Below are 24,815 nucleotides of genomic sequence, written 5' to 3'. Positions count from 1 at the left end.
GCGATGCATGCATGGATCAATCAGGATCTGCTGGCAAATCATCTTTTGGTTTCTTCTATTTGTTCCTTCAACCTTCAGATTTTAACAGTTTCCCTTTTATCAGAACCTGTTGCTGCTTCTTCAGCTGCTTCCTGATCTGAAGTGTTATTCTGAGACATGTGCATGAACCCCACAGCTACACTGCTGTGCTGGTTAGTGGATTACTCGCTCCCTCCTGAGCTCTGATTGATGGTGCAGGGCATCTTTGAAAAGAACTGGCTGACGATTTGTTTTAAAGATTATTCACCCGACAAACTTTCCAGTCCAGCACACAGCGTTTTGCAATCAGGCTCATTAGTTCCACTTCGTATATTTGCTCTGTGCATTTTCTTTAGAACAGCTACAACCCGATGTCATAAACACACTATGATGTCATGAATATAAATGTGTCTGGTCACTGGCTGTGTTGTGCCTTCCTTTGTCTCATGGGAAGCTTTTGTGGAGGACTCGGATGTGACTTTCTCCATATGAAGCATGAATGTCGAGCCTGCTACAGGTCTGATAATGCCTTTCTCCTTAGCTCCTCACAGTGCAGAGAGCAAGAGTGCTGCTGCATCATGCAGTGAGGTTATTCTCTATTATAGAGCTCTTTTGCCATATAATTACTCTGCATAAGCCCACACTGCAGAGACAAATTGAACACCTGTTGACATTAGCACAGCGGAGAGTTGGATGGTTTATTCAGTGAAGCAGAAGTAGCGAGGGTCCCTCTGTGGGGGGGTGAGCTCACCGTCGCCACCACGACCGCAGTGCACGTCTTTCTGACCCAGATCAGATGCTCCCCTCTGCCGTCGGCCGCTCTGCCCACATTACTTGTTGGCCTGTGTGCTGAAACGGGGCCAAGAGTCAGTTGCCCTCTGCAGGGTTGACAGCAACGGTGAAGCAAATGGAGCGGTTTCAGTGTAGAAGCACTTCAAAGGGGCTGTGGAGCATTTTGTGTAGATGTGGACAGGTTACACAGCAAATTCAAAAGTGTTAAATGCTTTGGTGTTAGTAGTCTTAGAGTTAATTTTACTCTAAGTAGAGTCACATTCTTTTAATGTAACTCTGAGGTGTAAAATTACGGAGCCCCGCAGGGGACATGGGAGAAAAAAAAATTAGGACGGACTTTTGCAAGATCTCGCAAAACAAACTCGGGATCTCGCAAAACAAACTCGGGATCTCGCAAAACTAACTCGGGATCTCGCAAAACAAACTCGGGATCTCGCAAAACTTTTGCGAGATCTCGCAAAACAAACTCGGGATCTCGCAAAACTTTTGCGAGATCTCGCAAACGTTTTAGCCACATTCTTCGGACACTGGCTCGAAGCTGACCGGGAGGTCTGCCGGGAAAGCGGTGTTCCTCCCGGCTGTAGTGGGTCTCGACCTCCCATTAGCTCGAAGCTAACGGGAGGTCGAGACCTCCCGTTAGCTTCGAGCTAATGGGAAGAATGCGGCTAAAACTTTTGCGAGATCGCGCAAAAGTTTTGCGAGATCCCAAGTTTGTTTTGCGAGATCCCGAGTTTGTTTTGCGAGATCCCGAGTTTGTTTTGCGAGATCCCGAGTTTGTTTTGCGAGATCTCGCAAAAGTCCGTCTTAATTTTTTTTTCTCCCATGTCCCCTGCGGGGCTCCGTATAAATTGATAGTAGTTAAAATCGAGTGTTAAAAATTAGTGTTTCTATGTCAAATCTGGAGGTGTTACAATGGAAACATTAACTCTTGACCTCTGAACTCTGAACTCCTACAGGGGCTATGACACCAATAGAGTAAATTCACAGACTCCGCCCCCAGCACCATAGGCTCCAATCGAAGCTGAAGTGAAGCCGTTTCAGAACATTTTGCTCTACATATTTGAGTTGTTTGCCATGCTTGGTAAGTCATTTTTTCAAAGATTGTTTCAGTTATTATTATTAGCTTTTACTTCTGTGGCTCTTTGGAGTTGAGACAAAGCTGTGTGGAAGGCATTAGCCATGTTGCTCGGTGATAGCATAATATTCTGTTTTAGCTAGCTGAAAGGTATTAGCCATGTTGCTCGCTGATAGCATAATATTCTGTTTCAGCTAGCTGAAAGGCATTAGCCATGTTGCTCGCTGATAGCATAATATTCGGTTTTAGCTAGCTGAAAGGTATTGTTTGCGGGCAAATACCACAGAAAAAAAGCTTGCATGTGAATTTTCAGTCAAACCTTTGGTCAAATACACCTAAAACAATGTCTAGAATGTGAAATGTTGGTATAATGGTGCTAATTGAAGCCTGAAAATGATCTCCCATAAAAAAACGAGCAAACAGCAGTAGCAGACGTCCTGACTGGGTTCTACGTTAGCATTTAGATCCCTCCAGAGTTTTGTTCCACAAAGTGATGAATGAAGGACATGCATATTGTACTGAAGAAATAAGTGATGAGAATGCTGTTATTTGCATTTACCAGCTCACCTATGTCCGACCTTTTGATAAACAAAATTCTAATGAAAGTGAGAACATGTACACTGTTACATCTTTAGAAAATGTTTTGAAATTGTGGTGCACAGTTCAGAATAAATGTTTTTCAAAAACCATTGCGTCTTTTTAGTAAATGTTTATTTCCAAAAGAAATTTCTAGAAGTTCAAAACAGTAAAATTCCCGCTTTTTAGAATTAATTAGAAGATAACTCTTACGTAGTTAAACTAAAATACTCTTTGAGAGTTAATATATAAACTCTTAACACCAAGTGTTAAATGATCAACTCCAGACAGATTTGGTGTTTAACACTAAATCAGAGTTAATGTACCAACTCTCCAAAAAGAGTTAAATTAACACTCTCTGGTGTGGACCCATATAGACACTTTAATAGTGTTGAAATCAAATCCGACAGTGTTAATTTGGACATGCTGGATTTGCTGTGTACAACTCTGTGTGGAGTTTTTTGGAGCAGCTGAAAGAGCAACCAAAGGTTAGCCAGAGTATTGACATTTTCTTTCTGTAGCAAACACTTCCAGTGCCACAGGACCATCTGAAGCCTGAACTGCCCCCGCCTCGACACGCACATCATTATTCTGATGTGTTTTTCTACTTCGTGGTTTTCTATAAAAACATCAGGAATGACAGGGAACGTCAATATTTCAGCACACAGCTGTAGAAGCCTCTTTTTCAGATCAATGATTATGTAAATCGGCGGTGATATTTTGACAGAATCAGTTCTGCACACACGTCCCGGGGGCATTGCTCTTAATCTAACTAATTCATCATGTGTTGGTTTTGGCCCCGGGTTTAACTCAGAAAACACTCCGTTTGTTCTGTTTCTATCTTCATACCAAACACGGACGACTTTTTCTTTTTTATCAGCGATTTGTTCGTGCGCTCCCTCGGTTTCTGCAGAAGCTCTCCGTATCTCTGGCCTGCACGCTCCTTTTAGTGATAAAGATTGCTTTCATGAAGCCTGATCTGCGCCGCGCTGGCGTAATATTGTGCATATTTAACACTCATTGTCTTTTTTTTCTCCCTCCATCGCGACGGGTGGTCGTCTTCGCTCAATGTGATTTATAATTCACGACTTGTTTATGCATTTTGCTGCTCATTTTCTCATTAAAAACTTTTAAAAACACACGTCTGACAGCAAGATTTGTTCCACGTTTCACCAAAAGACAGGCCGGGAGACAATTAGGGATGTAAATGTGCTGCGTTTTGTTTGGGTGACACCCGTACAAATCAGCCAGACACAACTTCCCAGACAGCGGATGCACACGCAGCCAAACTGCGAGTTCTCAAAGTCATAATGATGCTCTGTGATGTTTGCTGTGTAGTATTTGGCACATGACCCTGTAACAAACAAAGCCGAAAAAAGCCGAAAAAAGAAAAGACTTCTCAAAAAGATCACTGAAGACCAGATTTCCCTCCCCTTTATCTCCTCTCTTTATTCCCGCTTCATCTTCCTGTGTGTTTATCCCAGCACCTCCTCTTTTTATATCCTTTTTTGAATCTCTCCTTCTTTCTTTTCCCCCTTTTTTCCCGATGCCATTCTCTATCTCACGCTGCACACCCACATGCTCAGAGGTAGATTGTTATACTCGAAGAATAGCTCCTTATACTCTAACCCCATGTTGTAAATCCTTTATAGAAAGTGTTGAGGTATTTCTGAAAGAAGCATGTATTATCTCTGAATTTGGCCCTGCCTGGGCGTCAGGCCAGCGCCACAGTTCCTGCTGTTGTTCTGCAGCAGCGCTTTGCTTTGGTGGGATAGAGGGAAGGAGGCTGGCCGGCAGGAGGGATTAGAACACAAATGCACAGGAGTGCAGGATTGCAATAGAGAGAACAGGAGTTTCTATTCAAATCAGCATTTCCCAGCATTTGTTTGTGAAATCCTAAGGTGGCTGCAGCTCAGTGTTGAGCAGCGCTATCGTGGAAACAACGGTACAATGATCTTCTGACCAAACGTGACAAATTCTAGAATATTTCTGGAGAATTGTTGCTCTTTCCTGAAAATTGGTCCACATTTGAAGCAGCTTGATTGTTGCACTTTGCTTTGTAGCTGACAGCTGGTCACTAATGGACACTCCAAGTTCCGTTGTCTAGGTAACCCTGCAATGTATTTGCTGCCTCGCTCATACATCAGTCAACGATGTCCTTCGCTGTTATTGGCAGTGGTTTGAATTGGATTGAGATGTTGAGAAGGAAGAACTCAAAGTAGGGAAAGTACCAGCACAGATGGCTTTTGCTTCTCTCCTACTGACCCGCGATCCTTGTAATTCCTTCACCTCTGAGACGGTGCACATCGCATCATACTCTGAAACTCACTGGAGGGCAAAGTAGTAAACATTTAGATACGCAGCTGTGGGCTGAAACAGTAATAATATACCTGTAGCTGGTGAAAGATGTTAGATTATTCCACATCAAAGCATTATTTGAGTACTGTATCGACTTCGTTGTCAGAAAGGTTTTGTTTAGCACTGACAGTCAGTGTTTAACTGCTGCAAGATGTTAACAACAGCCGTGCAGAAGTTACAGCTGCAGTAACATCTTGTCAGTGTGCATGTTTTTCCTTGGTGTAACAGGCCAGTGGGGTTAGCCGTTAAACATGACTTATTATGATCCTTTCTAACACCATGTTTTTATTTTCACGATCAAGAGCAAAAATACTAAAGTCTGCAATAAACAACACATTTAAAAGTGCTGCAGGCGCCTGATGAAGACCTTACACGATGAGGTGAGGAACTTTATATATTTACGACAGTGATGAAAAAAGAAGTTGGATTAAAACAGTACAAGTAAGACTCACATTGTGTAAGAGAGAATTGCAAGTTGCATTAATAAATCATAAAGTGGCCTCAAGGTTAACGCCGAGAAAACCAAAGTCCTGACCACCGACGGCTCACCAACGATCGTCCACCTCGACGGTGTGCAGATCAAACAAGTCCAACAATTTCAATATCTGGGGTCCCTCGTCGAGGAGAAGAAAGTGGCATCATCAGTGGAGATACGCTCCAGAATTGGGCAGGCGGCGGCAGCATTCGCTTCCCTGCGCTGGTGCGTCTGGAAGAAGAACAACATCTCATTGGCGACAAAGATCCGCCTTTACCGAACCCTGATCCTGCCCATTCTACTTTACAGCGCAGAGACGTGGACAATGCTCAAACACGACCTGAGCAAGCTCGAAGTTTTCCAAATGCGTTGCCTTAGATGCGTTCTCGGCGTTTCCCTTCGCGACCGTCATTCGAACGACACCATCCTCACCAGCTGCAGCAGCCAACTGACGATCGGCGACCTAATCCAGCGCCGCCGACTCTGTTGGTTTGGCCACATTTGTCAAATGGACCCGAGCCGCTACCCCCATGGCCTACTCTGGTTGACCCGCCCCACCGATTGGAGGGTGCATCGAAATGCACCAAAGAAGACATGGATGAAACAAATCCAGGATGATTTAAAGGCCCTTCGACTTGACCTCGAGCAGGCAAGAACCATCGCCTTAGATCGAAAAGCGTGGAAGATAATCGTTGATCAAGCAAGAGAACCTGCGGCACCTACAGCAGCGTACTGGTTGCGCGGCAGACCACCGCCGCTGGTCGCCCACTAAGGACAAGAAGAATAAATCATAAATACTCTCTAAATATGAGAATAACAGCTGCATGGAGGTATGATACAAATATGTTTGGGGTCTGACAGAACGAAGAGTTATTATACAGCTTTGAAGAGAATGGTAGTGTTCCTTACGGCAGCGAGGTGGAGTCAGTCTGAGGATAGATGCACTCGCCACCACAGACCTAAAGATCTCTGACATCTTGCTGCACATATTAAAGGCTCTGAGCTTCCTTAGTTACTTTAGTTCAGTGAGTTCTGCAGCATGCATGTATGCACAGCTCTCTGAAGCTCCCACCACAGCATCTCAGTCAAGCTGAGGTCTGTACTCTGGACCACTGCAGCACCTGGATACTTTTCTGTTGGACACTTGATGCTGTGCTTGGGATCTTTGACCTGTTGACCCAGTTTGGTCCAACCTTTAGCTTTGGGACAAATGGCCTCACATCTGACTCTAGAAGGTCTGTGGCCTCCACCACGCTGCTGACAGCTGGTATGAGATGTGCTGATGTGCTGTGTTTCTTTTTCTCCAAATGTGCTGCTGTGCATGATGGACTAACATCTCCACTTTGGTCTCTGTCCAAAGGACATTGTTGCAGGAGTCTTGTGGTTTGTTCAGACGCAGCTTTCCAGGCCTAAGCTGTGCTCCTGTGTTCTTTTTAATGAGAAGAGGCCCTGATAGCCCTTTCAAACCAGCCATGTCTGTCATGAACTTGAGCCTTTAACATGTTAACTGTGGCCTGTCTGAATCGTGAGTAGTGGAAGCAGGAAGGTTGTGTTTAGTTTTTCAGGCACTGCTTCTGCATTTTTAGTGTTTATTCTGATAAATAATAACGCGGTATAATATCCCACATGTAGCTGTACTTCTTCTGAGGTTGTATTTACCTAATTTTAGAACCTGCTGAGGGTGTGAAGTTTTTATTTATCATCTCCTCACACAGAAAACCTTTGAGTTCAAAGACACTTTTTTTCCAAAAGAAGGAAGAATCCAAACAGGAATCTGGATGAGTTTTCTATGATGTGCTACCTCGCACACACACCAAATGTTGTTTGCTAAAACATGTATGACTTGAAATAACATTTGTCACATGTGTCATGAGCCTGGCTAGTCCTACGTAGGCTGTAGGACAGCTTCCACTGTCAAACAAGTGCAGACAGGTGAAAATAGCAGCATCTGGGAAGCATTACCACTGTGTGCCTGTGATACCTTTCTATTCACGCTAATTCCATCATCCAGGCTCAGTTTCAGCAGGTTTTAATCTCCTATTCAGGGACACAGGTTTAACTGGCAGTAACCTGGCAGGTGCTGAAAATATCTCTACCTTTTTTGGGAGTCCCCACAGTCCTCACGTGTCGGAATTTACATTTATGTGTGTGTGTGTGTGTAACAAAGGTGTGGCAGTGCGGTGGCAGTGTAGAGGTCCTGCCCTGCTCTCGGATCGCCCACATCGAGCGTGCCCACAAACCCTACACGGAGAACCTGACGGCTCACGTCCGCCGCAACGCTCTGAGGGTGGCTGAGGTCTGGATGGACCAGTACAAGAGTCACGTCTACATGGCCTGGAACGTTCCACTGCAGGTAAACACACTCACTGTGTGTGTGTGGTGCTTCTTCTCTCTGTGTGCGGGGGTGTTATTGTGGACATGTTTATTTGTGTTCAGGGGTTGTGTTACATATCTTCTAGCAGCCGTGAATGCCACCATGGAGATCCACTAGAAAGTCATTGGCACATAAATAAGAAGCAAATGCATCTCTGAAGGATTGTTGTTGTCAGTGTTGGGAAGGTTACTTTTAACATGTATTCCATTACAGATTACAGATTACATGCCCCGAAATGTATTCTGTAACGTATTCCGTTACGTTACTCAATGAGAGTAACGTATTCTGAATACTTTGGATTACTTACGGACTACACTGCCTATGATGCTACATTCTTTAGAGCTATACCTGTAGCATTCTGCCTATTAGCTTAGCACAACAACAACAAAAAGGCCTCTCTCACCCAGGAAACACGCAGAGAGAGAGCGTCACCCTGTAACCATGGCAACCGTAACGCTGCCGCCTGGAACAACAGAACGTAGCTGTCAAACAAAACCCAAACAGTCCTGACCCGCCACAATATGAAACAGGGAAGTACCGCCGTGTAATCCATTTATTTCAACAAAGTAACTGTATTCTAAATACCACCTTTTTAAACGGTAACTGTAACGGAATACAGTTACTCATATTTTGTATTTTAAATACGTAACGGCGGTACATGTATTCCGTTACTCCCCAACACTGGTTGTTGTGCATATACTGTATATAAAAGCTACATTTTTGCTGTGGATTTTGGACAATTCTTAGCATGTTAGTTGTATGTGTGATGAAAGTTAGATAAAACAATTGAGCGTTAACTTAGCAGATAACACTAGAGAGCTTGGTTATTTATTCTGTGTCAAGCTCCATCAAACCTTTTAATGTCATAACGTTGCGCATTTTAGCATTGAGATCGATTTGCTTTTGGACCCACCCTCAAGTGGTCATTAGAGGTACTACCATTTTTGTTACTTCCTGTTTGTTTACATTTTCAGATGACAAGTCATTTGAATACTGTATAACAAAGATCTTAACCAGGTTTAGCTGACTTATCAAAACCTAACCAAACCCTGATAATCCCAAAAAGTTCACACTAGTTCAGCCTTACAGTATCCATGTTTCAACCACGTGTGTTCAGGTCTAATGCGAATACCTAACTCACCCAAAGTAGTCCTTGAGTTCATAGCTAGTTTCATTATTCATAAGCCTGTAGATCACTCTTGTCTTCCAGTTTGCTCGAGCCCGGCAATAACTCTTCTCTGATATTGTTTTTCTATGAGCACAGTGTTGCAGACAAGATTTACAGCGATTCAATGCAGATTGGTCAGTAGATGCTCAAATTTGTAGGACCAAGAACAATTTATGTCTGTAGGGTAAATTTCCTCTTGGCAGGAAAACAATCTTTCGGGGACATTTCACATACTTTTTATGTAGATTCTGCTTTAACGTCTCTGTTTAATTTCAGCTGTTCCTCACTGAGTATCGGACTCTGTGAGGCTCCTTTTTAAACATTCCTTGCTGTTCTTCTGCTCAGTTATCATTTCCGACTCTTTCATTGCCATTCCAAGGATGTAGTAGTGCTCAAAGGACGCAGACGCCTGAATTCTGCACGTGTTTTTATCTGTTGCTACATCGAATGTAAGAAAATTGAAGTTCTTTTTGTATTTGTCGTGTTGCTCGAGGCCATTGGGTGGCAGTAAAATGCTCAGCATGTAAAACTTGGATCTGTGTGTGTTTACTTCCTTGCCTAGAACTCGGGAATAGACATCGGGGACATTTCTAAGAGGAAGGCCCTGCGGTCAAGACTCCGGTGTCGACCGTTCAGCTGGTTCCTCTCCAACATCTACCCTGAGCTCCGATCCTACAGCGACACAGTTGCTTATGGCGTGGTGAGTTCCTGTGATCGACCTGCATTTCCGTCTTTGCCTATGTTGACATCCAGAATTAAGGGTTTGTTCATTAATGAGTTCCCACTGGTTTCTGAATAATTCCCAAATCAGAACGTTATGTGTTCCTGGGTATTTGTAGTCTTTGTGAAACAGTTGGCCCTGCAGTCGACTGGCAGCCTGTTGAACCCCACACAGCCCAGTTTTGGATTTTGGATTCGCATCCAATACGATTGATTCTTCTTTTCATGTTTTGGTGTAAAATAAAGATATTACAGTGATTAAAGTCTGCATTTGAGTTGCTAGAAGTGATGGGGGTTCTCACCATGTGTTCTGCATATCAGTGCCTCTGCTAAATTATTTTGATTCCCTGTGGTGACAAAACATACCCTCTACCCAAAGCGATTCATCTGGAAATGGTCACAAATGGACTTTCACAGTTAGGTCTTGGGCTCCTGCGAGTGTGCGCCTCTTATTTTGAGTTTCGTTCAGATTCTTCATGTCGATGATTTTTAGAAATAACCTAAAATAGAAATAATACCCACCCTGTTATCGTCGTATCATAAACACCTCTTCATGACTTCCTGTAACTTCCCAGCTGCAAAAACCCAACTTTTCTGTTAACCCTCAGTGCAATTGCACGCTCACTTTAAATTACAGCAGCGGGTATGGAGAAGGTGAACTTTTTTTCTACCACTTAACTTCTGTGTGACTATAACTCTCATCAGCTAACGGCCGTGGGAGGATTTTGCATAATTGAAAAATGACAGTAATCTGTTGAAAGCGGAGCAGAATTATCCCTCTGCTCTGACTGCTCCTGCTGATAGAGGAAGAAAATGACTAATTTGGGACCAATTCCACTTACTAACCATTTAATGCCATTTTAATTGAGATCTCAGTCACCCTTTAACCCATAAAATCTTTAAAACGTATAACTGGATTGTAGCTTGGGTAGACATCCAGTTTCTGCATTGATGAAAAAACCAAAACTTTTGCCATATTGTAACTTAAGTGTACCGAGGCATGGACTTCACTAGACCCCTGAAGGTGTGCTGTGGTATCTGGCACCAAGATGTTAGCAGCAGATCCTTTAACACTAGAATTACTGAGCCTTTTTTTTCCTGGTGCAAGTCCCGACTATTAGATTTACTATCACTGCGCAAATTTGCATAAATTCTCCTGGACCTAACACCTCCTAGCACCCTGCTGAGAGGCCTTCAGCTCCATTGTTCTCCTGCTTTTGTTGTGCAAACATACCCTCCCCCAACCAGGAGGGATTCAGGAGACAGGAGAGAACCAGGAGAAGGTCTTTCCTTCCAATCATTGTCAGACTCAACAACAAAGTGTATATATATATATATATATATATATATACTTTTTTTTTTCAATACACGTGTCCATATTTATGTTTCCAGATTGTTTGTATAGTTCACTTTCTATGCTGTACTTTTTGTACAGTTTTTTGTACACTTTTCTGCAATGACAATGCAGATTTTCCACTTTTGGGACTAATAAATGCAGATTTGCTGTGTGTGTGTGTGTGTGTGTGTGTGTCTGCAACATTGGCATTTGTTTACTCAGATCCAAGGCATGCCAAACCTCTGTGTTACAACCAGAAATTCCTGCTGTATCAATACAAAAGACTCACATTCACAATATATAGGGGTACACAAGTCTGGTTTTTTTTTTCAAAGTGTTACAAACTTTACAGCATTTCAGACCCAGTGTCCATCATCCCTGCATTTGGCACAGTTCTTGTTGAAGCATGTCCAGATGTCGGAGATCGCCGCAAATGTGTCTGTTTTCAACTGTTCTGCCCTGGTCAGAAATCAGAAATCTTTCTGACCAGCAATCTAGAATGGCACCAATGGGACACATGATTGCTCTTACAAACAGAATTGAAATGAATGCCATCAGTTCAACAATAGAGATTGACAGACCACGTGACTTTCGCGCATTGCACGCCGGGAACTCGTGGCAAAACAATCCAAGTACCGCATCAAACGCAAGCATTTGCAGCACCGCTTTTTCTTTGCCCCCCAAAAAGGTATGTACAAAACGAAGGAGAACAATGCCGGACCGTACAAAGACAGACTTGATGAAAAGTCAAAGAAAAGATACGAGGAAAAAATCAAAGCAGTGAAAGGTTTATACCTTTACGAGCACACAGAGGGACAAAATACGTTAGCGTGCTGCCCAACTTTCACCACGCTCATATTTATAACTATACGGTTCTTGGAGTGAGTGCATACACTCATGAAGTTTAGTAACTTCAGGTCACTGCAACAACCGGTACAGTTTACTGACGGATGGGTACAGGACCATGAAATGCACCGTGTAGAACGAAAGACCATCGTACGTATCATCAGTTTACCAGTCTCACAAATCGTCTTCATGAATACACATTCGTTAACCGTTTATTAATAGGACCTTTGAGCTCAACGGTAATTAATTAGTAGTGGAAATAATTTCTGGTTCATTACAGAAATGTAGCAGTGACAATAATATTGTATGCTGTAATCGTACTGGGCAATTAGTGATACAAAAAAACAGTTTTACTCTGTGAATAAAAGTATATGTTTTTGTCAATGTACCATGGTAATAACAGAAGCGAAGCGCAATATTGTGTCAGGACAATTCACTATTTATGCACAATAAACAAAGGAGCATAGCACGACAATTTCTGTTCAGCGCCAGACTTGCTTGTAACCTATATCACCAATTATGTTAAGAAAAATGACGTATTAACTACAAGAGAAGACTGACCTTTGTGGAAATGTTGGAGCAGACTAAAGCTGAAGTGAAGTGAAGTGAAGTGAAGTGGAGCTGGAGTGTTCTGGGACGTTATATTTGGTCTTTGAATGGCTGCAATCCAGGCCATCCGTTGGCTCTTTGTTACTTCGGAAACATGGCTCGAACAATTTCTCTTCAACGACGTAATCCGATAACAACCGATCTCCTTACCCCTCAGCTTCCCGTGGCTGTCATGCGACCGGCAGTTAATAATACAACAGCTTCTTGCCATTTTTTGTGTTTCTTTTTATCGCTGTGTAACTGATTTCAATTGAAAGCCTGTGTGCGCTAGTACCTCTTGCCACGAGTTCCCAGAATCCTTTGCGGTTTTACCCCCTGAATAACGTCACATTTTCAATCTCTATTGACAAATTCCAGTCCTGCTCTGTTCTGCGGGCTTGATGGACCGTGCACTCCCTGATGGTCTGCAGCATTCCCAGGTCTAACAGGCAAAGGAAGCTTTGGAGCACACTTGTAATCTTACGCTGTCGGAAGATAAACAAATACAGAATGGTAAATTTACATGAACCTCACTCTAAATGGGTTTATATAAATATCATATCTACTATGGCAGTGACAAACCTTAGCAGACCTTAGCAGGTCCAGCTTGTGCAGTGAAGCACGAGCGATTTGCTTCTGCACTTGGCATTCCAATGTCCTCTTCAACCCACACAGTGCCGTCTTTTGCTGTGTGGCTTTGGCTGGGCTTCCACGGTGCCTCTTCCGTGGAGGCATGTTGGGTTCTTGTTCTCCTTTCCAGTTTCTTCTGAGGAGGTATCAGTGGCCTGCTGGACAAATGAAACCTCTCCTCCATCAGATCCTGCTTCGTCCATTTCCTGAAGCAAGGCCAAAGCCTGTTGCGCGGAGAGGTTCTTCCTGCGTGGCAGTGATACGGACGCCATCCTGATGTGCGTTCTCAGAAATGCGAACAAGAAATGATTATCCCGCCTGGGTCGGTCTGCTTTTATGCACAGCACTGTGCTGTAGTCAAGCAATGCCACTTCCTCACATACACAGTGACAATGGAACAATGGAAGATCTGTCTGTGAAGGTTCTCAGTCATCCAGGTCATCATAGTCTAAGGAGCTTGGAAAGAAAAGCGTCTGGACTTCTTTGAGTTACTTGAAGACGTTTCACCTCTCATCCGAGAAGCTTCTTCAGTTCTAAGGTCAAATGGTGGGGAGTCCCAGATTTACTGTGAGCGACCATCTTTGAACAGAGGCGATGGTTTACGACACCAACTCTCTGCCATCTATAATCCAGTTTTGAGTTCCCTCCCCAGACGCCTTAACACCCACTCACATCCTGGGCCATCTGACCTCAGGAAATCACATGATAAGGTGGGGCCAGGTTTCACAATGAGCTCACCCGAAACTCTGGCTGATTGGGACCCACACCCAGTTTCACACCTTGGCTCAGGCGATTAGAGGATCATCAGGGGGTCCTTTTGTCCCTCTTTGGGGGGAAACTAAATCTGGGACTCTCCACCATTTGACCTTAGAACTGAAGAAGCTTCTCGGATGAAGGTGAAACGTCTTCAAGCAACTCAAAGAAGTCCAGACGCTTTTCTTTGCAAGCTCCTTTGACTAATGGAAGATCTGTGCTGAGAGTCAAGGAAGGTGTGAATGTGTGTCCTTCATATTTGCAGGTCAGTCAATGTGTGGGATATTTTGTATAGATGCAGCAGGCATTTCTGAAAGTTGTAACACAGAGGTTTGGCCTGACTTGGATCTGAGCAACTCTGAGTGAGCAAATGCAAATGTACCAGGCCTCAAGGATAATGGGTGGTTTGCACAACAAAAGCTGGAGGAGAAACGAGCTGACGACCTGTGAAAATATCAGCAGGGGAGATTAACACCTCGGGACTTGCACCAGAAAATAAAAAAGCCAGTAATTCTAGTAGGTGTTGGGTTGAGGGAAGTTACGCAAATTTGCGCAGGTTTAGTAAATAGTCCTCCGTGGATGGACTTGTTTGGACTGAGATCTGGTGAAACACCTCAAACTCGTTTTTGTGCTCCTCAAACCGTATTTCCAAAATTCATGGCAATTCATAACAAAACAACAGATAAAAAAAATTGCATCAAAATATATGGCAATACACATGATAGTTTACAACAAGTACATGAGAATAAAATTTCAATTAACCTCCCCAAAAACCTACCTTAACTTTTTCACATTAATCATATCTTTAAAAGATCCCAAAGTAAAGGAGTTTTCCTCCTCCTCAAGTCTGCAAGAATATTCTTACAAACAGCCACACTATTTATCATCTTTTGCTCAGAGCCTTTGCCACCCATGACCGTGTCGCTGGTTCACCCCTGTTCCTTCCTTGAACCGCTTTTCATGACCCCTGCAGACGGGAACGCCCCACAAATCTGCAGTTTTAGAGATTTGTCCCTTTTTCAAACCTCCTCAGATCCTCATGTTCGTCCATTTTTCCTCCATAAAAACAACTTTGAGGACAGAATGTTCACTTGCTCCTTAATATACATATCCCACCCACTAACAGGTCCTGTGCTGAAGAGATAATCAGTGGTATTCACTTCACCTGTCAGTGGCCACAGTGTTATACCTGATTGGTGTCGTGTAGAACAAAGAGCAAGACAGCCCGTTTAGGAACAGATTCTCAGACATGAGATGGAAACATGACACTTGTAAGGGTTAAAAAAAAAGAAGATAGAGCTAGATGATGAACCTGGTAACAAAATGTGGGTACAAAGTAACCCACATAACCTCCAGGTTATTTTGACCGTATCCCACCAGGTGATATGATTATTTAAGCTTTGCCCAAAATTCACTTTCTTGAGTTTTTTTGAATGATAGGAAATCAGATAAAATGTCCACAGTACCAGTGCATGCTTCTGTTACTCTGAAATAAAAATAATAACTCGTAAACTGAAATGAGGTTTGGTCTTCAGCCCTATTCGCGGAAGCAGGTAAAACAATCTTTGAGTTTAAAATCAACTCAGAGCCGCCAGAACAGCTGATCAGAGTTGCTCCAATCAGCTCTGGGAATGTTCACCCTGAACATGAACACGTGTCAGTGCTGACCGCCATGTTTATATTAAAAAACAGGAAGTTTAAAAAGGTTGTCATGGCAGACAGAATAAAACTTTGATACTAAATATATAATTTGTTAGAACATTTGCTGTCATCATTTATCCAAATGTAATTTTGATTAAATGAAGCTGGAATCTTATTTTTCTTCTTGATTTTTAATCGAATTACTCAGCTGTGACCCGGCAGGAGAAACGGTCTGTGACGTTATTATCCTCAAGACAGTGTTTGATAAATAAAAACAGTTTTTTCTATAGTTAATGATCATTTCTATGTTTCAATATTTTTTAGTAAAAGATTAATCTACTGATGAAATGTAACAACCTCACTTTTTTTGCTATTACTGGATAAAACCTCTGATCTAATGTTCTCCAGTTCAGTCATAGCTTCAGATTCCTGAAAAAAAAACAAACAAAACAGGTAAACTTTCCAGGTTTTTTTTTTCATCTAAAGTTTTATCATTAAAAAGAAGCACATTATTATTATATATTATATATAATAATATATATATAATATTATAATATATATAAAAATATATAATAATAATAATAATATATATAATATATATAATATATATAATATATATAATATTATTATTATTATATATTATATATATATTATATATAATATAATAATATATATGTAAAATATATAACAATAATAATAATAATAATATATAATATTATATATATATATATATAATATAATAATATATATATACTATTATAATATATATATAATATAATATAATAATAATATATAATATTATAATATATAATAATAATAATATATATATATTATATATATATTATATATTATTATAACATTATAAGAACTGCTTCACTTTTTATATATATTGCATAAATTAGTATAGCTTAGAGCAAAGGAGCCTTTTTAAACAAAGGAACAAATCACGTCAGGGAAATGAAGCCATTATGATTCGGACGGGATGAGCTGGGAAACGACCGGAGCTGAACTGGATCTGGTCTGAATCCGTGATCCGTATTCATTTTGGATCCCTCCAGAAAGCCAGTGGACTCGGGTTTGCAGAGTGCATGACTGAACTTGTCAGGGCTCTGTGTGCGGGCAGGTGGAAACGTGGATCCAAATGCAGGACTCCGAGACGAGATGTAACTGAAAACCACAGCTTTTGTTGCTGGCATGAAACAAAAACAGAAACCAAACCATGAAACCAAGCAGGAGCACACAGGCAGGATCTGATGGTACGACGCGACACCGAGCACGGGAAAACACAGGGCTTATATACACAGGGTAGTAACGAGGGAATCGGCAACAGGACACAGCTGGGAGAGATCAGGGCTAATGAGACGGGGAACAAAGCTGCACACACTAACATAAGACAAAGACTTTCACAATAAAACAGGAAACATGAATCACAACTCAGAGACACGGGGCCTTTCTCAATATGCGTACTTGTGCGTACTTGTGTTCGTGATACGTCATCAGTCGGAGACCAAGTACTGTTCCAATTCGAAGTACGCATCAAGCCGAGAACGCGAAAAAGTCCCGGATGTGTTCTCGCTCCGCCCGTTTTATCGAGCATGCATCGGTGGTGACTTGGTACAGCTAAATATCCCAGAATGCATTTCGTCCAAAACTCAAACGCAGCAATGGCGGACGAGCGGGGCTAAAAACTTTTAAATATTACTCTTTCTGAGTCACAAAATAAACTTTTAAGTTCTTTTCCAGCGAGAATGTAGCTGTGTAAACTTCAAATATCTGCTCGATTTATCAAGATATCATATATTTCCAAATGAGCTCCGACGTTTTCAGAGACGTCTGTGACCCGCCAGCTCCATAGCAGACAGCGAGGTCGAGGATTATTACAGCCGGCGAGAACAGCCGACTCCCGGCACATCGTTTTCAACCCCCCCGCGGTCTTTTCACTACTCAGGTTAAACAAACCCCAGCAGCTGTCTATTGTATTGAGTGTCCACTAAAATAAAAATAAAAGCATTCTAACATCTCACCTGCTTGTTTTTATTAAGGTATGTACACGTATGTACATGTACACTATTTTTATTAATAGAGATTTCACTACTGAGGTTAAACATGATATATAAGTCACTTAGATCACTTCTAAATGTTAATGTTTGCTTTATTTCAGTGTTTTATTTGTTCCTGAGTAAACCGGTTTGGCTGTGATTAAAGTTAAGCTTCATAACATATTACTCACAGTTAAATTAAGAGGGGACGGCAGTAAAAACTCCGGACCTGTGACATCATCAAGTACGCTGGTGTACCAATTGTACAAATCGCGAGCACGGACTCGCGTACTTGAGAATTGAGAAATGGCCACGGACTCAACACAGAGAGACAGAAAATGACACATGGAACTGAACTATACATGAAACCACAATTCCTAAAACATGGATAACAGAAACATGAAACTCTAATAATCATCATCATCATCACAACAAGAGAACAAGAAAACAATCCATGATGCAAAATTAAACCAAAACCTAATAAACTCAAAATACAGAACCGTGACAGAACTTCAATCTGTGAACAAATATTACGACACTGTTCAGGACAGACTATCTTTAGCCGCATGTAAAAAGTCACTTTAAATATATTTAGTTCAGCTTCATCGATGCTGGTGTGAAACTGATTTGGTTCCAGGTTTGTGGAAGAGCCTGGATGTGATTTTCAGGCCAGGAAATTTCAAGTGATATCCTTTTGCACCTATGAATTTTACTACATGAATACTATAATTGCTGCATAAACAAATAGCTGATTTGGAGGGGGTCAGATGAGGCACTCACTGATTTTCTGTGGAACCACCAGGTTGAAGCCTCTTATTTTCAGGCATATGGGACATGCTTGTTCTCATCTCGTGGGAGAGCTACAGGTGTAAGTTCTCTCTTTTATTTTATTTTCAAATAACTTTGAATCATCTGTTGTCTGCAAGCTGGATGCAAACCATTTTTGTTTTCCCACCTGTAGTTAAAAAGGACTTCAGTTTTATCCCGTCTCTGTGGAACATCAATTCTGTTGCTGAATAGAAGAAGAAAAGAGTTATGTGTTGATAGATGTGTGGGTGGAGGGGCGGCTGGGTGGGTGGAGGACATTAGCGGCGGCAATTGAATCTCCAGTTCTGAAAGCAGCCTCCGCATCACCTCTTGTGCTGTTGTTCGATAAACACTTCAATCTCAATGTGGGCCGGACGGAGTTATTTGTTGACACTACTGAGCACGTGCGGGGCTTGGCTTCGAGCGTGTCAGAGGAAAGCGTTGCCACGGTGACATGTGAGAGATGTAGATAGGAAGGTTTCGTATTTGCCAAAAAACCAATATCTTGCGGAAGATAGCAGTCGGAGAGAGCGCGACATGCGTTCTGATGTGACAACCATCTGTTCACACACTCATCTCTTATTTAGCATGAAGTCAAAGCTACAAGAACACACAGCTCACACGAGGCAAGCGCTGAACACAGCACAGGCAGTGCTTTGTCAAGAAGCCATGCTTAAAGAAGGGAAACAGAGAGAAATTCAATTGGAAATGAATCTGGAAGAAGTCAGACGAGAGCCACAACAGAAGAGTTACAGCCGTCTGTTTAACACCGTGGAGCATCTGTTATGGTCTGGGCTGCATTTCAGCCGGTGGTGTCGCACGTCTGTGGTAAAATCAATGGAATTATGAAGAACAATGCATGACAACGATCCCAAACACACTGCAGGCGCAGTAAGAGCACGCCTGGAGATAAAAACATAGAGTGGAACAGCATCAGTCGTGGATCGGACCTCGACGTTATTGAAGCAGTGTGGGAACATCTTGCAGGAGAAATGTTAGCCAACATCCAAAGAAGGGCTTTGAATGTTCTTCAGGAAGCCTGGAGAACTTTTCCTGAAGACCACTCAGAGAAATGAAGCAAAGGCCACGTCAGTGAGTTCAGACTGTGCTGAAGAAAAAAGGTGATCACACCAAAGCTTGACTTTTAAGCTCTTTGTTGCCTTATTTACTTAATTTCCATTCATGTTGACATGTTTTACTAAATCACTGCTTCTATTTCCCATTTTCCTCATGAAATATAAAGAATGGTTTTCTCTGACTTCTACACTGTATTGTATGTTAGAGACCTTTAACTTCTGAAAATAACGTCAACTAAACTAAAATTTTAGATGTTATGGAGTGCAAAGGGGCATAGCATGGGAATACAAGTGCATCAAAAATTGCCTTCATGAGTAGGGATGGGTATCGTTTAGGTTTTATCCGATACCAGTACCAAACCGGTACTTTTGAAACGGTGCCGGTGCTTAAACGGTGCTTAAACCGGTGCTTAAAGAATGGAGAACACAAAACTGGTCCAAAAACCTCTCATGTTCAGCTGTTTTTTTGTAAAAAGATAACAATGTTAGCCTTTTCTGCAGCTATGGGGCATATATGGTATCACTCTTGGCTGGAAGCAGTGCTTAATCAATGGAAAAAACACAAACTTTGTCCAAAAACCTCTCATGTTTAACTGTTTTCCACTTTTTCTTTGGTCATTTTAGCCTTTTTGTCCAGGGTGAAGGGAGTATCTGCCATCAAAAAGGAAGACAGCGCATGTAGCTATGATGGTGTTTGCTAGTTCACCTTACATGCATTAATGTAATAACGTGGTTAGCCTACTCAACGTAAATTACACACAAACAACATTAAGCTACTCACGCAGAGAAGAACGGCTGCTGCTGCATCATCATCCTCATCATTTCTGCTACACTGGCAGGGCTAGGGGCCAGGACTCTCCTCTTCGGGTTTTTGGGGGATGTTGCTAACTCCGGGTCGATAACAGGCACCACACCCGCAGTAGATGTGCTCGGTGTGAGGTCTCGCAGCAAGCTATCAAATACGGCGCATTTCCCGGCTTTTAAAAAAACGCTATGCGTCGCCAGGTGTTTCATCAGATTTGAGGTGTTACCTCCTTTGACAGTATCACAGTATCAGCTTAAAGCACTTGTTGCAGCTGCTGAGTTTGCATCTTTTGCTGTGAAGTACAGCCAGACTTTTGACCGCTTCGCCTTGGGCATTTTTAATCTGTAGCTCTGCTCTAAAAGAACGTACGTACCTGGACCCGCCTACTATCCTCGGAAACGTAAAATGATTGGCTAGAATCTAAAGTCATCACAGCTCAGGAAAAAAAAGCACCGAAATGTGCGCTGCTTTTCGGTCTGGTTACTACCGTTTATGTCAGAACCGGTGCCATCATGGCACCGGATACCGGTACCCATCCCTAGTCATGAGTGAAATGTCCCCTGATGTGATGCCTCCTGGACTCGAGAGCACGGCCTGATTGATGGAAGAGTTATCAGCTGGTGGAGTCCAGACTGATGTATCTCAACAACTATTAAATCCTCCTGCTTCCTTACCTCCACTGAGCAAAACACTGAATCATCTGGTGCCATTGCGGCCACTGGCTGTGTAATCGAGCCTGACCTCTGACCCTCTATGAAATGGGACAAAAGTAAAAATCCTCAGGGGATCGATAAAAAATCTAATTATTGCAGCGCTGTGATACGTCCGAAAGCAGCGTGAGATATTGTGAAACAGAAAGCTTCACTCAGCCTTCAATAAAGGATCAAAAACAAACTGAAACCTCCACAGGACTGTCTCTGACGTGATGCAGAGGAGCGCAGAGCGGCGATGGGTTGCATTAAGTAAACCGAGGCAGAGATGCGATCCGTGATCCCGATGAGCGGCGGGTTCTGCAGGTTGGCTGAGGCCAGCTGTGCTGCAAGTGGAGAAAATAAACTGTCTGTCATTCATCATAAACTCCAAATACTTCACCTTTGAGACTCGGTTTGGTGTGAATGTGGACCCATCGAGCTTTTCATTCAACTTTCAAAAGTAATGTTTGTATTTTGCCAACGTTAATGATGAATAAACCTGGAGCCGACCAAACTCATACCGGAGCTTGAATACATAAAGAGACATTTCAACTCAGCTCTTTTTAGAGTAAAGATGGCTCCACTCACCGTTTACCTGCTGTTAAAGAAAACCTGTGAGATTCACAAAGATGAACTTTTACCGAAGCTCATCAGTTCAGTGTCAGCTATTAACAGCCAGGTTTCCTCAATGTGTGCATTCGTATCACATCAGTCCTCACGACACTGCGGTTATCGCTGTTATCAGAGCTCTGCTGGTGAATATTTTACTTCAGATAATAAACAGTTTGTTGTGTGGAGCATGCAGGAATGGAAAATTTAGATAAACGTCACCCAAACTGAAGATGTTATCACAAAAAAGAAAAAAAAACATGTAGCATCCAGTCGAACTGAGAAGGCCAGAACTGATGGTTGTTGAATGACCTTTATTATTCCTTGCCGTGTATCAGACAACGAACCAATGTAAGAGCTAGACAAACAAATAAAACAATTACCATGTTATTTATGTAACACCATTTTAACCGCTCATTACGCTGGTCTAACCGTTTTCTATTAAACTATATAATACATATTATGCGTTTCAGATTGCTCAAATTAAATCATGTACATTACAAACCTTGTTCCCCTGTCGACGGTAGCTACAACCATTCGTTTTTGTACAATTTAACCATGTTTTTCTCTCCCTTTTCTCCGTTAGCATTAGTTTTCCGTTTTCTTCCGTCTTTTTTGTACACTTCCGGTCGTACAGGAAGTTACCAAAATAAAAGCTCAAAAGCTATATTACGTGAATATGAGCTAGCTTTACATATCCGCCGTTACAAAACATCTCAGAAAACATACAGAATTTAGAGACCTGAGTTATTAGTTTATGTTTTAAGAAACAATAACTATACACATCGCTTTTGATAAAAATTAAGAAACTTAACTTCATTGACCACTTTTTCTATAATTTCATCAATTTTAGCCTAAATAAAGGAAAAACTATAGACTGTATAAAAAGATTACGAATATTTTCATGGTTTTTCAATTTTTTAAATCTTTACTTTAATATAAATGAATCATTTATTCTTCTCGTGTTATCCACGGGTCTGTGACCGTTGATATTACATGGAATCTAAACCATGACTAATTCAATTCTATTGATTTTTATTTATACAGCGCCAAATCACAACAACAGTCGCCTCAAGGTGCTTTATATTGTAAGGTAGATCCTACAATAATACATACAGAGAAAAATCCAACAATCATATGACCCCCTATGAGCAGCACTTTGGTGACAGTGGGAAGGAAAAACTCCCTTTTAACAGGAAGAAACCTCCAGCAGAACCAGGCTCAGGGAGGGGCGGGGCCATCTGCTGTGATTGGTTGGGGTGACATAAGGATAAAGACATGCTGTGGAAGAGAGACAGAGGAAATAATGCATGTGTGAGCGCATCAGTCATCGCACAAAGATTCATGACACTTCATGAATCATGAAGCAGCATAACAGATTGTTATTATCTGTAAAGTGTTCAAGCGAACATGGTCAAAGTACAAAAATCTCTGCTGTATATTACCAAGGCTGCATTAAACAGTTTGATTTCACGCTATGATATCGACACTGTAGTTTCAGACATCTGGCTAATAGTTAATATTAGTTAATACTGATTACCAGAGTGAAATGAATACGCTGACTGGGATTCAAACTGTTAACCGTTCACTGTTATCTCCTCTGCTGGCATCAGATTTGACTAAGTCATCAAAGTTTACTAACCTCAACTCTATACTTAAGTTGCCCTTTGAGAGAGTAACATAAGGAAGTGATGGCATGAAATGGAAATGCAGCAGAAACTAACACGATTAACTGATCAACAATTACAGATGGTCCAGATTATTATTCTGCATTTTGACCTATGGTTCCCTTCTAGATTTAATGACCACACCAAAGACTTTTGAGCAGCAAGCCACTGTATTTATAAAATGCTAGGGCTCATATGTGCACACCACTGCTGTTTTTCTGTGCACATGCTGCAGATGTATCGGAGGACTCGGGGTTTGAGTATCTTGCCCAAGGTATATCTAACGTAACAGTATCCTACAGACACCGGGGTAAATTATTCACTTTAGGCCAAAACCCTTCCATGTGTAGTGTGGACTCGGATATTGGCTACAACATGGGCTCGATGCACAGCGATATTGGCCTGCTGGAGGGTCCTCCCTCTCTGAGGGTCAGGGATTAATAGCGCTGCACTCAGTGTGATAATTGCTGAGATCAGAAAACAAGCCATGAAGCAGAATAGACGGAGCAAGGACAACCTGAAGTTCTTTTTAGTTTTTCTTTTGCCTACTCTGAACAATTAGTTCATAATCTTTTGTGGAACGTGGCCAAACTGAGGAAATAACCTGTGTGTGCAAAGATGCTCTTTCTTTTTGAAATATGACTCTGCAGCTGCCAAAAAAGGTGAATGTTAGTGTAAAGTGTTTGCATAACTCTCCTGGCGAGCAGTAATTAGCCCGCAGTGGTTCCATTTGTCTTTACTTTAGCCACGCAGCTAAAGCTGTGTAGTGCACCACTCTGTCATAATGGAGTAATTAATAATGTAGAGAGACAGCCAGATAGAGAAGGAGACGGCTTCACTCGTCTTCCATTTATGAGAGGAATGCAAAGACGTATCCATAAGGAAAACCAGACACGTCGTTTAAACAGAGCGTCTTCTTTCTTTAACGTCTTCATTTTCATGGTTGTGGAGAAAGGACCACATCATCGCTGTCTTAGCTGGTTTCTTTATCATACTCCCAAAACACTTTCAAGTGACAGTAAAATAATGAATGTGGGTTTAAAGCGCACTCTCTCGGATGTAATTTGAGGGGATTAAGAGCCCATTAAAAAGGAAGGGTTAAGGAATTACAGCTCTTTAATAAGTTGTTCCTCCAAAATATCAAAGGATCAAAACCAGTGGACTCAAAAGCAGTTTCATCAGCACAGACGGGGCATTTCTCTTAAATTAGAGGGAAAAAACATAAAATAACGTATAAAAATGTTTCATTCTTAAATGCACAACGTTTGACTTTTACAAAAACAGTTAATTTTTTGTTCTTAATTTCAGACCTTAGATGTCCTGGTCCTCTGGGTCCTGTGTTTGTTTAGACTTGTGGAAGATTCTGATCTTCAGTCTGATTTTGTTACATTTTTGTTACATTTCTAGTTCTTAATTCTTCTTTAGCTTTGTTTCTTTCGTCTCCAGTCTCTCCTCGGTGTGTCCTCCTCTCTTGGCCCTGTCCTGTGTGGTTCTTGTGTTCTAGTTTGGCTGTTGCTTGCTTTGTTTTGTCTCCCCGCTGTGTCATGTGTTTCCATGTCTGTTATTCCCCGTGCGAGTGTCAAACTCACGTGTCTTTGCCCGAGTCTCAGTGTTCTTATCGCTTCCTGTTTTATTTTGACAGTCCCTCATCTCATGTGCGTTATGTTTAGTTTTGCTTCCCTGTTTCGTTAGTTGGATTTGTTCCGGGTGTGTTTTCCACCTGTCGCCCATCGTCTTATGTATTTAGGTCCTTAGTAGGGATGCAACGAT

At 41.9% G+C, this 24,815-nt stretch overlaps 1 protein-coding gene across 2 annotated transcripts in view; it reads left to right on the top strand.

Moving 5' to 3' along the window:
• galnt18a (UDP-N-acetyl-alpha-D-galactosamine:polypeptide N-acetylgalactosaminyltransferase 18a) overlaps window positions 1-24,815 on the top strand; it is a 232,302-nt gene that overhangs the window by 167,148 nt on the left and 40,339 nt on the right. For both annotated transcript variants that reach the window (XM_087844204.1, XM_087844203.1), the window contains exons 7-8: window positions 7,462-7,647; window positions 9,399-9,536. In XM_087844204.1, the coding sequence (XP_087700330.1) occupies window positions 7,462-7,647; window positions 9,399-9,536 (324 nt within the window). The remainder of the gene's footprint in view (window positions 1-7,461; window positions 7,648-9,398; window positions 9,537-24,815) is intronic.

This window comes from Neolamprologus brichardi, chromosome 7 (genome assembly GCF_056152115.1).
Source record: "Neolamprologus brichardi isolate AB-2024 chromosome 7, ASM5615211v1, whole genome shotgun sequence".
NCBI classification, from domain to species: Eukaryota; Metazoa; Chordata; class Actinopteri; order Cichliformes; family Cichlidae; genus Neolamprologus; species Neolamprologus brichardi.
The sequence above is the reverse complement of the archived record's forward strand: the minus strand, read 5'-3'. Positions and strand labels throughout refer to the sequence as shown.